At 38.9% G+C, this 13,012-nt stretch overlaps 1 protein-coding gene across 2 annotated transcripts in view; it reads left to right on the top strand.

The window, feature by feature from the left end:
• The first annotated feature begins 533 nt into the window (after window positions 1-533).
• Window positions 534-13,012, top strand: part of gpm6bb (glycoprotein M6Bb) — a 45,474-nt gene continuing 32,995 nt past the window's right edge. Inside the window, exon 1 of one of the 2 annotated variants that reach the window (XM_038293401.1) lies at window positions 534-703. In XM_038293401.1, coding sequence (XP_038149329.1) covers window positions 700-703 — 4 coding nt within the window. In that variant the 5' untranslated portion in view covers window positions 534-699. The remainder of the gene's footprint in view (window positions 704-13,012) is intronic. The other variant, XM_038293403.1, reaches the window with a different exon arrangement.

Genomic DNA, 13,012 nt, shown 5'->3' with positions numbered 1-13,012 from the left:
ATGAGTAGAAGTCAGAAGTAGGAAGAAAAATAAGTAATTGAGTAAAGTATAGATAATTAAAAAGTGTACTTAAGTACAGTAACAAAGTATTTGTACTCCGTTACCTCTGCATTTCATCATTAGAAATTCTTTGAGTATTACGTCTTCAGTAGAGGGGCCATAATAGGGGCCAGGACATGATCTATAGGGCCCCTGTCTAGAACCGCCCATGTCCAGTTCACTTTCCAGATCATGTTGCAAACTATTTGAAGTTGATCTCGCTCAGAAAATCTCGTTTGGCTATAGCATTATGAAGAAAAAAAAGTTCAAGAGGTATGAATTTACTGCAGCACAAACAAAAGACGCTCTGCTTCAGCAGTAGATTCCAATCTGGACATAAATCAATGTATTTGCTCATCTGGTGTGTGATGATCCTGGAATGACTGGACTTTGCGCACATGACAGCATGACAAATGATGGTCCAAAACGTCTTGGTGAGGGCTGAGAAGGTGAGGAGGGGCCAGGCCGAAGCTCCCATCAGTAATCCCCTCAGTGTTGACGTCAGCCACGCTGCCTCCTCTACGGGGACGCAGTTGGTGAGAGTGGGAGCGGAGCGATCTGCGGTCAGTGTGCGCATCCCAGGACTCGGCGTCACCAAAGTTGAAGCTCAACTTTTCGGCTCATCGCTTTTCTCCTCGTGTCCACTCGGAAACTTTAACAATGGGTAAGTTTTTGAAGGAAAAAAAAATAGTAAAGTTTCTAAACTGGTAGCTTTTGCAGATTTTTTTGGGAGATTCCAGCGTGGGTTATAACGCGCAGCGCGTCAAACTTTTACTGGGGGGACGCGCCGATTGTGTTTGACAGGAGTCCAGATTTAGTGGTGAAGCAGAATCGGGCTGTTTATCTGACCCGCTTTCGTAAGGATCGGCATTAGAGCAACCTACATGTTGAGGACAGCGATTAGGGAGATTATGGAGATTCCCTCAGTCAACTCTGAGCGGGTGTGTGGAGGTGTTGACTCCAGGTCAGCGGACTGTCTTCACTGCCTCCTGTAGATAAACAAAAATGACACCAAGACGCTCAATTTTGCTAAAAAGTTTTAATTTTGTCAACGCCCTCTATCGTCGTTTATCTATTGAGCTTTAGTATTTAGATCTGGTTGTTTTTTCAGTGGCGCTCCTAGACAAAAAAAAAACCCAATAATAAACTCCCTGGATTCCCATTTATTCCCATATTTTGATTGAAATGCTTTAATTTCACTTTTAATTTTAGTAAAATCTTGTATTTCTTGTGCATATATATTACAGCCTTTTTCTGCTTATATTGGTTCCTTCTTGGGTCAGTTTGACATGGATTACCTTGGGCTGATCAGAGATCCAAAATGTTTGTTTTGCTTTTTTGATTAGTGACTGCTTTTTATATGGTGTTTTACCCTTTCAAAGATAACTAATGAGTTGATTTCACAGTGAATTGCTTCATTCTTTGGATTGTTGGGAAGATAACAGATACAGCTTGAAAAAATAAAAAAGGTCATAGGCCCCACAAAATCGGCTTAGATCATAGGCAACTGGACTTTTTCTGCAAATGTTTTGATGCAGAAAAACTGAGCGAAAGTCCAGTAGTCTCTAAATAACTTGGATGACTGAGAATTTGCACAGGCATATCAAAACTCCACCAAACCTAAACCCTTGGTCCAAAGAAGTTAATTATTTATTTTTTTTTAAAAAAAGGTCAATCACAATCTTTACATCCCCTTTATGTCATATTTTATTGACGTTGACTGGTTTAGTTTCATTAATGGTATTTGGTCACAATTTGTGTGTGAGTGAGAGACGACTTTTCGGAGGAAAAGCACTGAAAACAGTTATTTTATGGGTAACATTGCTTACCTTTGGACAAAGCCGTGTTAATCAATTATTATATTTGGTCTGGGTAAGGGAGACCTCCACCATTAATGGCTTTAGCACAGAAACCCACGTCCCCCCAAACCAGGCGCTACCATTTTAGCCAGAAAACGGAACAAACAAAAACTAATTCTAAGAGACCTCTTTCATCACTTGTTTGAGTCAGATTAATATAAGAAGGAAATGCAAGCTTAATTTCAGTTCTCCATTTCTACCCAGGTGGGTAGAAATAGGCACATATTCAATAAAACTTTCTTTAAAAGGGGTCGTCTTTTTATCGTACGTAGGAAAAACAAATGAGCCGACCAAAAAGTCTGAAATGGCGATTGTGCGAAATGCCCAGACCCTGCTTCAAAAATATTAACGGGCCTGCATTTGAAATAATTTATAAGGGCACAACATTGATGGACTAAAAAATAAAAAGCAATAACCTAGATTACCCGTTTTGTGATTGACAGTTGCAATTGATTGTTTTGGGTGCAGTGTTGTGTTAATCAAAGGGGAGAAGAAAGACCGCCTTATGTGATTTCTGCTGCTACCCCTTCAATAGCCCACTCCTTTTGGCCCCATAAGATTTTTTTATCTTTGGATTCAAGCATTTACTTTGTTTTTCCTCATTTTGTTCTTCTTGTATGTGCTGCTTTTAAGCCACAGCCTCTCTTCCGGATAAACTGTGCCCAGAATGGCACTTCTAACTGTGCCAGGGTTCTGTTCTGTGGTCGGTTTGAGGTCTCAGATAGGTTCATGCTATTGTGATCTGCACCTGAAAGTGGTAGTGTGAAAGCGCTAGTTATTGCCTTTGAGTCAGTCAAACTTTTTTAAAACATTTTTCTCATTTGTGCTCAAATGAACATGTTGGCTTTAGATGTTATTCAACATGTTTTAAATTGTTCTGAAAATGTTTTGCTCTTTTTTCCCCCCTTTTTATCTTTTTCTTCCAAGCAGCTGTTCTTTCTTCTAACCTAATCTTTTAACCTTTTGACATTTTGTGTTTGACAGTAAAGTTTTCCCCCCTTAAATGTGATAAGATTGGATTGGGTCTGGCATTGCAGTGATTTTTATGAAGGTAAAACATTAGTGTCATATTTCCCAAAGCAAAAACAAAATATTTTTAGTTTTATGTTTGCGTTATTGGAAGCATCTTGAGGCCTCCATGTTTTGAACACTTGCAATCCGAAGTTCCAAAGAAAACTGCTCCAGATTTAAATGAACTCCAAGTGCTGACCATCTGTGTTCCAGATCACTCCGGAAACTTTCCAGTCATGTTGAAACTATAGTAAACTGAGACGCAGTACATATAGATCAGAACAAATTGATTTAATAACTGTATCATTTCAAATGGCTGTGCAGAGTTTGTTAATCTTTTAATAGCTGGTGTTTATTCCTCATGCTGGAGCAGAGGCTGTAGGGAAGAGTGCTGTGAGAAAGTGTATCAATGCTCATTAATTCACTCTGAATCTCTCACAGAAGCGCCTTTGTGCTCCTAATTTGGAGCCGCTCCTTTGTGCGACTTCAGTGGCTCTTAATGTAGAGAGAGAAGTTCACTGAACTGCAAGTTTCATAGGGGATGCCCTGTGAACCAATTCCCCACAGACCCTCATTCTGTGTCTCAGAGAGGATATTACTCTGCATAGCAATCAACCTTTGTGCATTGTCTGCTCTATATTTAAATATTCTCAAAGGCTTTCTTCATGATAAAGCAATGCAGCCTGTTGTAAACGAATAGATTCACCAGGAGACTGGCTTGCCACTGTCAAATAATTTTGGTATTCTTAGATTTTTGTTGCGTGAGAAATAGAAAATTGATTAACTATGAACACGATAAGAGTCCAGCCGAGAGTAAACAGGATGTCTCAAAGCTGGTGTGCTTTGAACTGTAACATGAACCTAAATAACATACATCTGATTAGATGAATCAGAGGAACACTTTAACCCTGGAGGATCACTCTATAGTTGCTTTGGAAGATTTAGTAGAGCGCTGCCGCAAGGTTTGGAGAAGATAAACTGACTTGACTCTGTTGATTCCAGCCATAGAAAGCCCTCCATGATCAGTTCTTCAAAACAAACTTGAGTATTTGTTGAGCACCTTGCCTCTGGAATTACTTTTTATCAGGAATATTGGTAAATGGTTTTAACATTTTATTTTATGATAAAACCCTAATAGTATTTGTTTTCAGGTCTTCCACTATTGAGTCAAGACTTTATTCAATCACAATTAGTTGGAACTACAGCTATATCTTGGGATATTAATTACCTTAGCATTTCTAGAACTTGTGTAGGGTTGGTTTCCTGTTGAAAGACAAACCATGCTCTAGTTTAAACTCCACTTTGTAAGGTTTTTCTTTTTCAGATTTACCCTTTATTTGGCTGTAGACACCTTCTTATAGACTTTTATCAGACTAGAGTGGAACCAAATTGTCTCTGCAGCAAGATGCTGCCAGCAGCGTTGGGATGGACCCCATGGGGTTTTCTTTTAGAGGAAAAAAAAGAGGTTAAAGCAACCATGTGTAACTTCTGACCCAAGTATGAGCTTGATTTGAGAAAGAATAAAGTTGAGGGAGTCAGATCTATCACCGAATGAGTCATGTGAACCAGACTGCCCTTCTATGGCAGTCTGAGCTCCACTTAAACATGAGAGCTAGCAAAACTAAAGATTGTTGTTAGGAAACAAAACCCATATCAGTGGCGGCTGGTGAAAAATATTTTTGGTGGGGCTGATATAGCCTAGTGTATGTCTCCAACTAATCCGGAATAAGAATTCGATTAAACAATTGGACAATACATACAATTTAACAGTAATGATTTAATTTACTATATAATAACAGTAACAGTGATGATTTGGGTCACTGTGACGGGGTTCTTTGGCCTCCAAGAATCCAGGCTCAGTCGGGTTACCGGTGTTGCTGATTTATTGAGCTCAAAAAATCAAAACAGGGTGCAAAAGAAACTAAACATATACCAGATACTCTGGGCCTCAGCCTCCCTCCAGTTACCAGCAATGTAACAAAGAAACAGACAACAAAAATTGCCGCTTTTCTTCCCACAGCCCTCATTAAATAGTTTAAGCCCCTCACCTCAGGCTCTCTTATTTCCCATTTCTTCTCATTAATCAGTTTGTCCATATATTACCTCCACAAACAATTGATTTACAAAAACAAATAATTTTTACAACTTAATTCTTTTACACAGATTCATTGACTTATTCAATTACACCAAACTGGATTTGAACCCAGCAAAGATGCAGCCAGACTGAAGATGACAAGTCCCCATAGCATAAACACGTACACACACCCACACCCCCCACATACCACACACACACACGGCTAACCCCACTGAAATATTAAGTGTGCACCCTCAATACGCCAGCAGGTAACCAGGAACAGCTTGTGTGTTTTAAGTTCATGGAGCTACTGGTCTCAGCGCGAGTGTATTGGTCCTCACAAACACAGTATAACAGGAATGTGTGTGTGGCGCGCAAAGTTAGAGAGGTTGTTTTAAGCGGCGAGGTGGATTCGTCACAGTCACAATAACCATGACATGAAATGTTCATATCCTACAACAGGGATGTTCTTCTGGCAAACGGGTAGATAAATAAGGATCTCACCGAATTTGGTGGAAGCTGCATCTCGTTCGTTACATTCGCCATCGTAGCTCTCATTGTCTGCACCTGTGCTTGGGTTCTGAAGCCTGTTAAAGCGCAGTATTTTCAGAGCCCCAAGACCATAAAGTTCCGAGACGCTGATTGGCCATTAAATTCACCTAGCAAAAGTACATGATTGACAGATTCTCTGCAAATGTGGGGCTGTCTGATAGGCGCCCCCATAACAGAGACGGTAGGAGTCTGTCTGTGGAAATCCACAAATTAATGACAGTAGATAGGGAAATGTAGTTTATATAATTTGTTTTGCTTATAGGTACACAGTCTAGAGAGTAAAACTGACATTTATGATTTAATTTCTAAAAATATATTTTACGTTTCTCTCTTCTTATCAGGGAGGGCGGTGCCCCAGCGCCCCCTATGGGCCGGCCGCCACTGACCCATATGACACCCTTTTGATCAGCTAATGTTTGGTTCTCTGATGTAGGATTTAATCTAGAGGGATGAATGCGCTTTTGTCTTTACAAGTAACTTGTTCACGTCTCAAACGCAAAGTGTTTTGCTACCAGATTCCAAAACACGTTGGATTTTGCCTCAGTGCAGTGTTGCCAGTTAATCTCACAGGAACTAAAACTGAAAGTTACTTATCTAGCGCCTCATAGTGGCTGAAAGTTACACTTTGTTACTTCAATATAGATCTCATTTATTCATTGTTTCCGCTCATGGCTTTTGATTAAGTGAAAGTTTAACATCTTGCTACTTTCGTATTGCCATTCTTCCATTAATAGCCACATTTTTTGAGTGCAAGACAAAAATTCTTCCCATCTTGGATCTCTGAAGCATCTCCGGAGTTACCATGGAGCTGTTTTCAAAAGCATTGCTGTTTTAGTGTTTACTGTTTGATTGTTTAGAATCCAACTTTTTATCTTTAAAGAGTTGACCTATTAGTTTAAAAACTAAAATCTTTTTGAAGTAGTGGTGATTAAACAACAAATATTTCCTCAGCTTTAATTTGTTTTTGACTTTGAAATATGGTTTCAAGATAGCTAAGAAGCAGAAACCTGGGCTTTAGATTGAAACATGTGCAGTTTACATCATGGAATTTGTTAATTAATTTAATTTGTTGTCATTATATTCTGTTTAGAAATTTGAGCCAATATGGGTCATGAGTGTTATGAACAACTTAAATACATTTTTGTAGCCCCAGTTTGAGAGCTTCATAAGGTGCTCAAGTTGTTTTGTCAATTTTGGTTGGATTATGACAACCAAAACAGGTTTCTTTCTGAGCTCTTGTAAAAGTGGCACTAGCATGAGCCAGAGGCCATTAAGTGCTAATGAGTAGACTTTGTAGCTTCTGTCTAAAGTGAAGTGAAATATGAGTTTGGTTCTTCAAATGCAGTACATCATGGTCAGTTTGTCTTTTCTACAGCCAGTCTCACTAAATATATGTTTTTGTCCCAAATATCTCTAGTTCATATATAGTATATCAAAGTATTTGGAAAATGTATTCAATAATGCCAAATTTAAACCTATTTAATCGAGATTCGTTTTATATCTTAGCTATAGTTGGATGTTTTTTTTTCTAATGCTATCTGCATGTGTTTTATACTATTAAAAAGAAAAAAAAATCTCCTGTTGCAAAATTGGAGATAAGATATAAGACTTTTTTGTGTACGTTTTGTGTTCTCCTAAATATTTGTACTCACTCTAATTTAACCCCCAACTCTCCAAAAAGGTTAATAGAATCAGCTATAATATATATATATATATATAATTTATAATATAATTTAAATATAATTTGTCACTGTGCACGTAATACAAGTATCATGTGTGGTTGCAGGGTGGAAAAAGGGTTGCAGGATTATATCGAGAGTCTGCAAATTTTTGCAATCTCCTTGCACAGCATTTCCTAAACCAAACATTGATTTTGTTTTGTTTTTTCGCTGCTTGCAGATGGACTTGTGGCCCTCTTTATCAGGTCTGTGTCTTTGATAGCCTCCTTATGAATAGAGGTTTTGTGATGGGGGATGTTCATTTGGCACGTACATTTCGTGTGATCCTAAAATGATGGCCTGCATTCAGCCTGTAGCTCAAAGACCTTGAGGCCCTTACCGTACTGACTAAAGATGAAGACGTTGACGTCACATAGGGCTCATGGTTTAGCACGCTTTGTAACAGAGAGCTGATTTTGATTTAAGGTTAGTTTTTGTCGTATTTTAAATTCCATGACCAAACTGAAGCCTCTAAAACAAAATCTGATGCTACAATGAGCTGAGTTACTCTTACTTGTAGTAGAAGCGTTGTCTTTTGATTTTCATTTTACACATTTGTTTTCCATCTGAGTTAAGGATTTCCAGGATATGTCACTTCAGTGAACTCTATGTGCCGTAACCTTGCATCCTGAATCTGACGAGAGGAAAGACTTGTGATCGGCAGTGCTGGGCAATTGCCAGGCACTTTGGCACAGCGGTAGCTTGTCAGCCAAGGGCACAGCAATAACAGACTCAGATAAGCTCTTCCTACTTTCAGTTGACTCATGATTCTTCTGCTCACAGGCAAATTGGAGGTCACAAGCACATGCTTCTCTTCCCAAGATGTGCAATGAAAAACAGGGTTGAATGAGTTTCTGTGGGGGTGTTAAGATGGAGCTAAGGGCAGAAGGAGCTCTGTTATTTAAACCGAAACCTTATTTTATTTCCTCTAAATGTTGCATCTGAAGTATGTTTCAGCTATGTTTAGTATTTAGACTTCCCATCTGTGTCACTATCCATAATCTGCAAATTGCTCTCTCCCTTTGCTTTGCAGTCATTAATTAATCACAGTGAATATTCTCCATAATGAGCTTGCCGTTGTCAAAGTTATGTGATTTCTGGGCCTCTTTCCATTTGGCATTGCATGTGACTGGGCATCTTAGGTTATTGTTCCCCGGATGGGGCCCATCTGAGAAATTTTTACAGCACCGAAAAGACCCATTTTCAATTCCATCAGAAAACTTTATTCATCTCCACTTCCTCCTCTTCCTTCTGCTCCACTTTCTGTACCCCTGAAATCTTCTGGGTTTCTTTCATCATTACTGAGCTCTCCAGGCTCCGCAGGTCTGCCAGAACAGTCAGGTTCGTTTGCTGAGCTAATAATTCCTCAGACAACAAAGAGAGTCATTAAAGCTCCTGACATAAATATAATAGAAACATAAGTTTATTGGTGGGGGTGCTTCCACTGTCACTGGAAGCTAATGAACAGAAGGGGGGAAGATGATGTGTGAGTGCCAGTGAGATTACAGTACCTGCCTTGCAAAATGAGGTAAATTTACACCTTGATTTTTTTTTCATATTTTATTCACACTAAGAAACTTAATCATATATTATTAGAGTTATATTTTTTAACAATCTTGTTGCATATTTAGTTTATTCTAAGTGTGCCATAATTTTGTATGGCCAGGCATGGCCAGGTGATAAAACAACATCCAAAGCTTTGAACACCTCTTGGAGCACTGTTTAGGCCATCATCAGCAAATGACAGGAACATGACACAGACCCACTTAGAGTTAGAAATCCAACCAAAGAGGCTGGACTTATAGAGCATTAATCAGCGAATTAGCCAGGAAGACCACGGAGCACTTCACTATTCTTGCCTTTAAGCTGAAAAAACTTCTGTTGACAGATGGTGTCCATCTGAACTCACCTAGCTGAAGCTCAACTTTATTTAGCCTATAGATGCAATTAGCTTGTGGAAACATACCTAAAATACACACGGATGTATGTAGGAAGTTGGCGTCAAAAAGTAATTGTAAATTTCAATTCAGTTTATTTATATAGCTTAAATTCACAACACATGTCATTTTAAGGCACTTTACAGTTCACCAGATCATACAGTGAAATTGATTCAAAGTTTTCTATCTAAGGAAAACCAGTTGATTGCATCGACTCATTGACTCAAAGGCAATCCCTCACACTAAGCATGCTTGTAGCGACAGTGAAGAGGAAAAACTCCCTTTTAACAGGAAGAAACCTCCAGCAGAACCAGGCTTTTCTTAAGTTGTTTCATACAAATGCATGCCAGTTTTCTTAGAATGACTATGAGTAATGCTGATCAAAGCACTGTGCTTTATATATATATATATATATATATATATATATATATATATATATATATATATATATATATATATATATATATATATATATTAGGGATGGAACGGTTTATGAAAACCGTCCGAACCGTTCGGTTCGACTGTCTTGGTTCGGTTCGCATGTGTTTCGTTCGGTTCATGCGCTGCTCCATTTTCTCATAGGCGAAGCGTTTACACTCCAGAGCAGAAGGTGGCGGTACTGCGACCAAAGCCAACCACCAGTAGTAGACAAGAAGAAGAAGCGAAGCAGCGTAGCCGGGTGTAGCAGAAAAAAAATTGTTGTTGTGGAGAATTGTGTGGGTATGGCGAGTGGGAAAGAAAAGGAGTTGGAAGACGCGCCAGCAGCACTTTATAGGTCTGCTGTATGGGACCACTTTGCATTTAGAGTGACCTACGATGAAGGCGGAAAGAAAGTTGTGGATAAAAGTGCAACAGTGTGCAAGCATTGTGCAACACGTTTTGTTTATGCTAACAGCAACATGTCATGCTAACCCCGAAATCCCACATACTCCGTCAGCAACCCCCGCTGCGCTCCAGACCGTCTGCACAAAGCAAAGCCTACAGCCTCCACTGTGGCTCCCGTCCGCTCTGCTCTGAGTTCCTTGGAGATCGTAGAGGGCATGCGCGAGATGATTAAATTCAAAGCAGCAAAACATGCGGAAATGATCCTTGGTTTCCGCGAATCATTAAAAATACTTTCAATTCATTAATTTTTTGGGATTTTTTTCATTAATTTTTATAAATTTTTTTATTTTTTGGCGTAACAATAAACATATACCGAACCGAAAACCGTGGATTTTGTGAACCGTTCCATCCTTAATTTTTTTTTTTATTAATTTATTTAGTGTTGTCACAAAATATTGACTGGCCAACTATGGTTCCTTCCTCAAGTTCCCTTTTTAATGCAAAATGATACAAGTATTATGATCTGCAATATGCAGCTATAGCCTGGTGTAGGATACATCATTCTATTAATAGAGTCTGAGCTTTATGTATAGATTTAACAATACATCTGCTTGTCAAAGTTAGACCTGACAAATAGAGTTTCCCTTTCATTTTAACATCCTACAGGCATCAGTCCTGGTTTTAGAGCAAAATGGAGATCCTTGTTAGTGGGGCAGCAGTTTGGGTCACTGTGTTGTTCACAGTCAGTTGATTGTTCCAGAAGGCCTGATGGAAATAATGGGTGAGGGTGGGCAAAGAGAAGCTGCAGCTGATGAACATTTCCACGATCCAACAGGCATTCAGTCCTGCTGCACTACGTTCTGCTGTCTGTGTAGCTTCACACAGCCACATCTTGCACAGCACCAAATGTTCTTTCTCTCAATATATCTTTCATATTGTTTGTAGAATGTCCTTTTATTTTTTCACATTGGCACTTGGATAATGCTAGAGGCTAAACAGTTGAAAGAACCTTGAAGTTTTTGTTCAAGTTTTATTTCTATACTATAACTGAATGTTTTTAAGGATTTTTTGATGCATTGTCTGCATCTTTAAACTTTGAATTTATAGACTGTAATTTCGCTCTATTTACCTTTACCTTATATCGATGATGATAGATTCTGAATAAAATAATAGCTTAGTTTTAAGTTTGGCGGGATTATCTTTAGGTTAAAACTTCAGTGCAAAAGTAAATAAAATAACCACCTTTTTGCATATTAATGTATTCACTGCTGGTGTTTAAAAAAGATTACTATAAAGAATGCAAAAACATTTAAATATCCTGTAATATAGTTAAAAAAATGCATACAAGTGAATGTTTTATTTGTGAATGTTTGCCTTGTGACAGTGACAATTTCTATAGTTTTGGCTAGCAATTACCTTGAATTGATACTTAGTTAAAAGAAAACAAATATAGGTCTAGTCAATCTGACTGCCAATTAGAGATAGGCCACCTCCGTTGCGGATTTTTTGCCCTCCTGAAAGACTTCAGATGCAGTAATTTTACAGATTTTAATGCAAAAAGTATTCTTGCAAAATTACCACCAGAAATGACATCTTTTTAATAACTTCATTCAATGTAGATACATTTTATTCTAAGGTATTTTCAATATTAGGATACCAACTTTGGACCAACAAATTCCAGGATGAAAAATGAAAAAGGTGAGGTGACAGTTAAACACTATGTTAAGCCCTAACAATATAAAAGTTTAAATAGTTATTTGACTTTTTTTTTTAATTAACCTGAATCTAGCCAGAGTTATATCAAGTAAAAGCTGGACATAGTCAATGATGGAAGAGCTTTAAAATAGATCATGTGAAGCCAACAGAGACCCTCCAACTCGTGATCTCTCCTGTCACAGCACCACCTGCATACAGCCATTAAAAATGAAAAACATTTCACTTAATTTGACTTACATTAAGGCCAGTCTAAGAATTTATATCTAGGGTTCAATCAGATAGTTAAATGTTAAATACATATTTTATATATATATATATATATATATATATATATATATATATATATATATATATATATATATATATATATATATATATATATATAAAACTGTTTTCTCACCCCTCGTGGGGTGGTATGTGTCATCCTCAAGCTCGGGTCCTCTACCAGAGGCCTGGGAGTTTGAGGGTTCTGCGCAGTATCTTAGCTGTTCCTAGGACTGCACTCTTCTGGACAGAGACCTCTGATGTTTTACCTGGAATCTGCTGTAGCCACTCTCCCAGTTTGGGGGTCACAGCCCCCAGTGCTCCAATTACCACTGGCACCACTGCTGCTCTTACTTTCCACATCTTTTCTAGCTCCTCCTTCAGTCCTTGGTATTTCTCAAGCTTCTCGTGTTCTTTCTTCTTGATGTTGCTGTCGCTTGGGATTGCCACATCTATCACTACTGCCTTTCTCTGCTGTTTGTCCATCAACACGATGTCTGGTTGGTTAGCCATCACCTGTTTGTCAGTCTGGATCTTGACGTCCCATAGGATCTTAGCTCGGTCATTCTCAACTACCTTAGGAGGTGTCTTCCATTTTGACCTTGGGACTTCCAGCCCATACTCATGGCAGATGTTCCTGTACACTATGACAGCTACCTGGTTGTGGCGTTCCATGTATGCACTTCCTGCCTGCATTTTACACCCTGTGCTGTATTGTTTCAGAGGCATCTTTGCACAGTCTGCATCGGGGGTCCTGCCTGGTGTGGTAGACCCTGGCCTCTATTGATCTTGTACTGAGTGCCTGTTCTTGTGCTGCCATGATTAGTGCATCTGTGCTGTCCTTCAGTCCAGCCTTTTCCAGCCACTGGTAGGATTTTTTGATATCAGCCACTTCTTCTATTTGTCTGTGGTACACACCGTGCAGCGGCTTGTCCCTCCATGATGGTTCCCCTTCCTCTTTCTTGTCCTCACTTTCGGTTTTCTCCTGCCTGAGGTACTCACAGAGCCATTTGTCTT

Source organism: Cyprinodon tularosa, unplaced genomic scaffold, assembly GCF_016077235.1.
Source record: "Cyprinodon tularosa strain WSP-4 unplaced genomic scaffold, ASM1607723v1 ctg326, whole genome shotgun sequence".
NCBI lineage: Eukaryota > Metazoa > Chordata > Actinopteri > Cyprinodontiformes > Cyprinodontidae > Cyprinodon > Cyprinodon tularosa.
The sequence above is the reverse complement of the archived record's forward strand: the minus strand, read 5'-3'. Positions and strand labels throughout refer to the sequence as shown.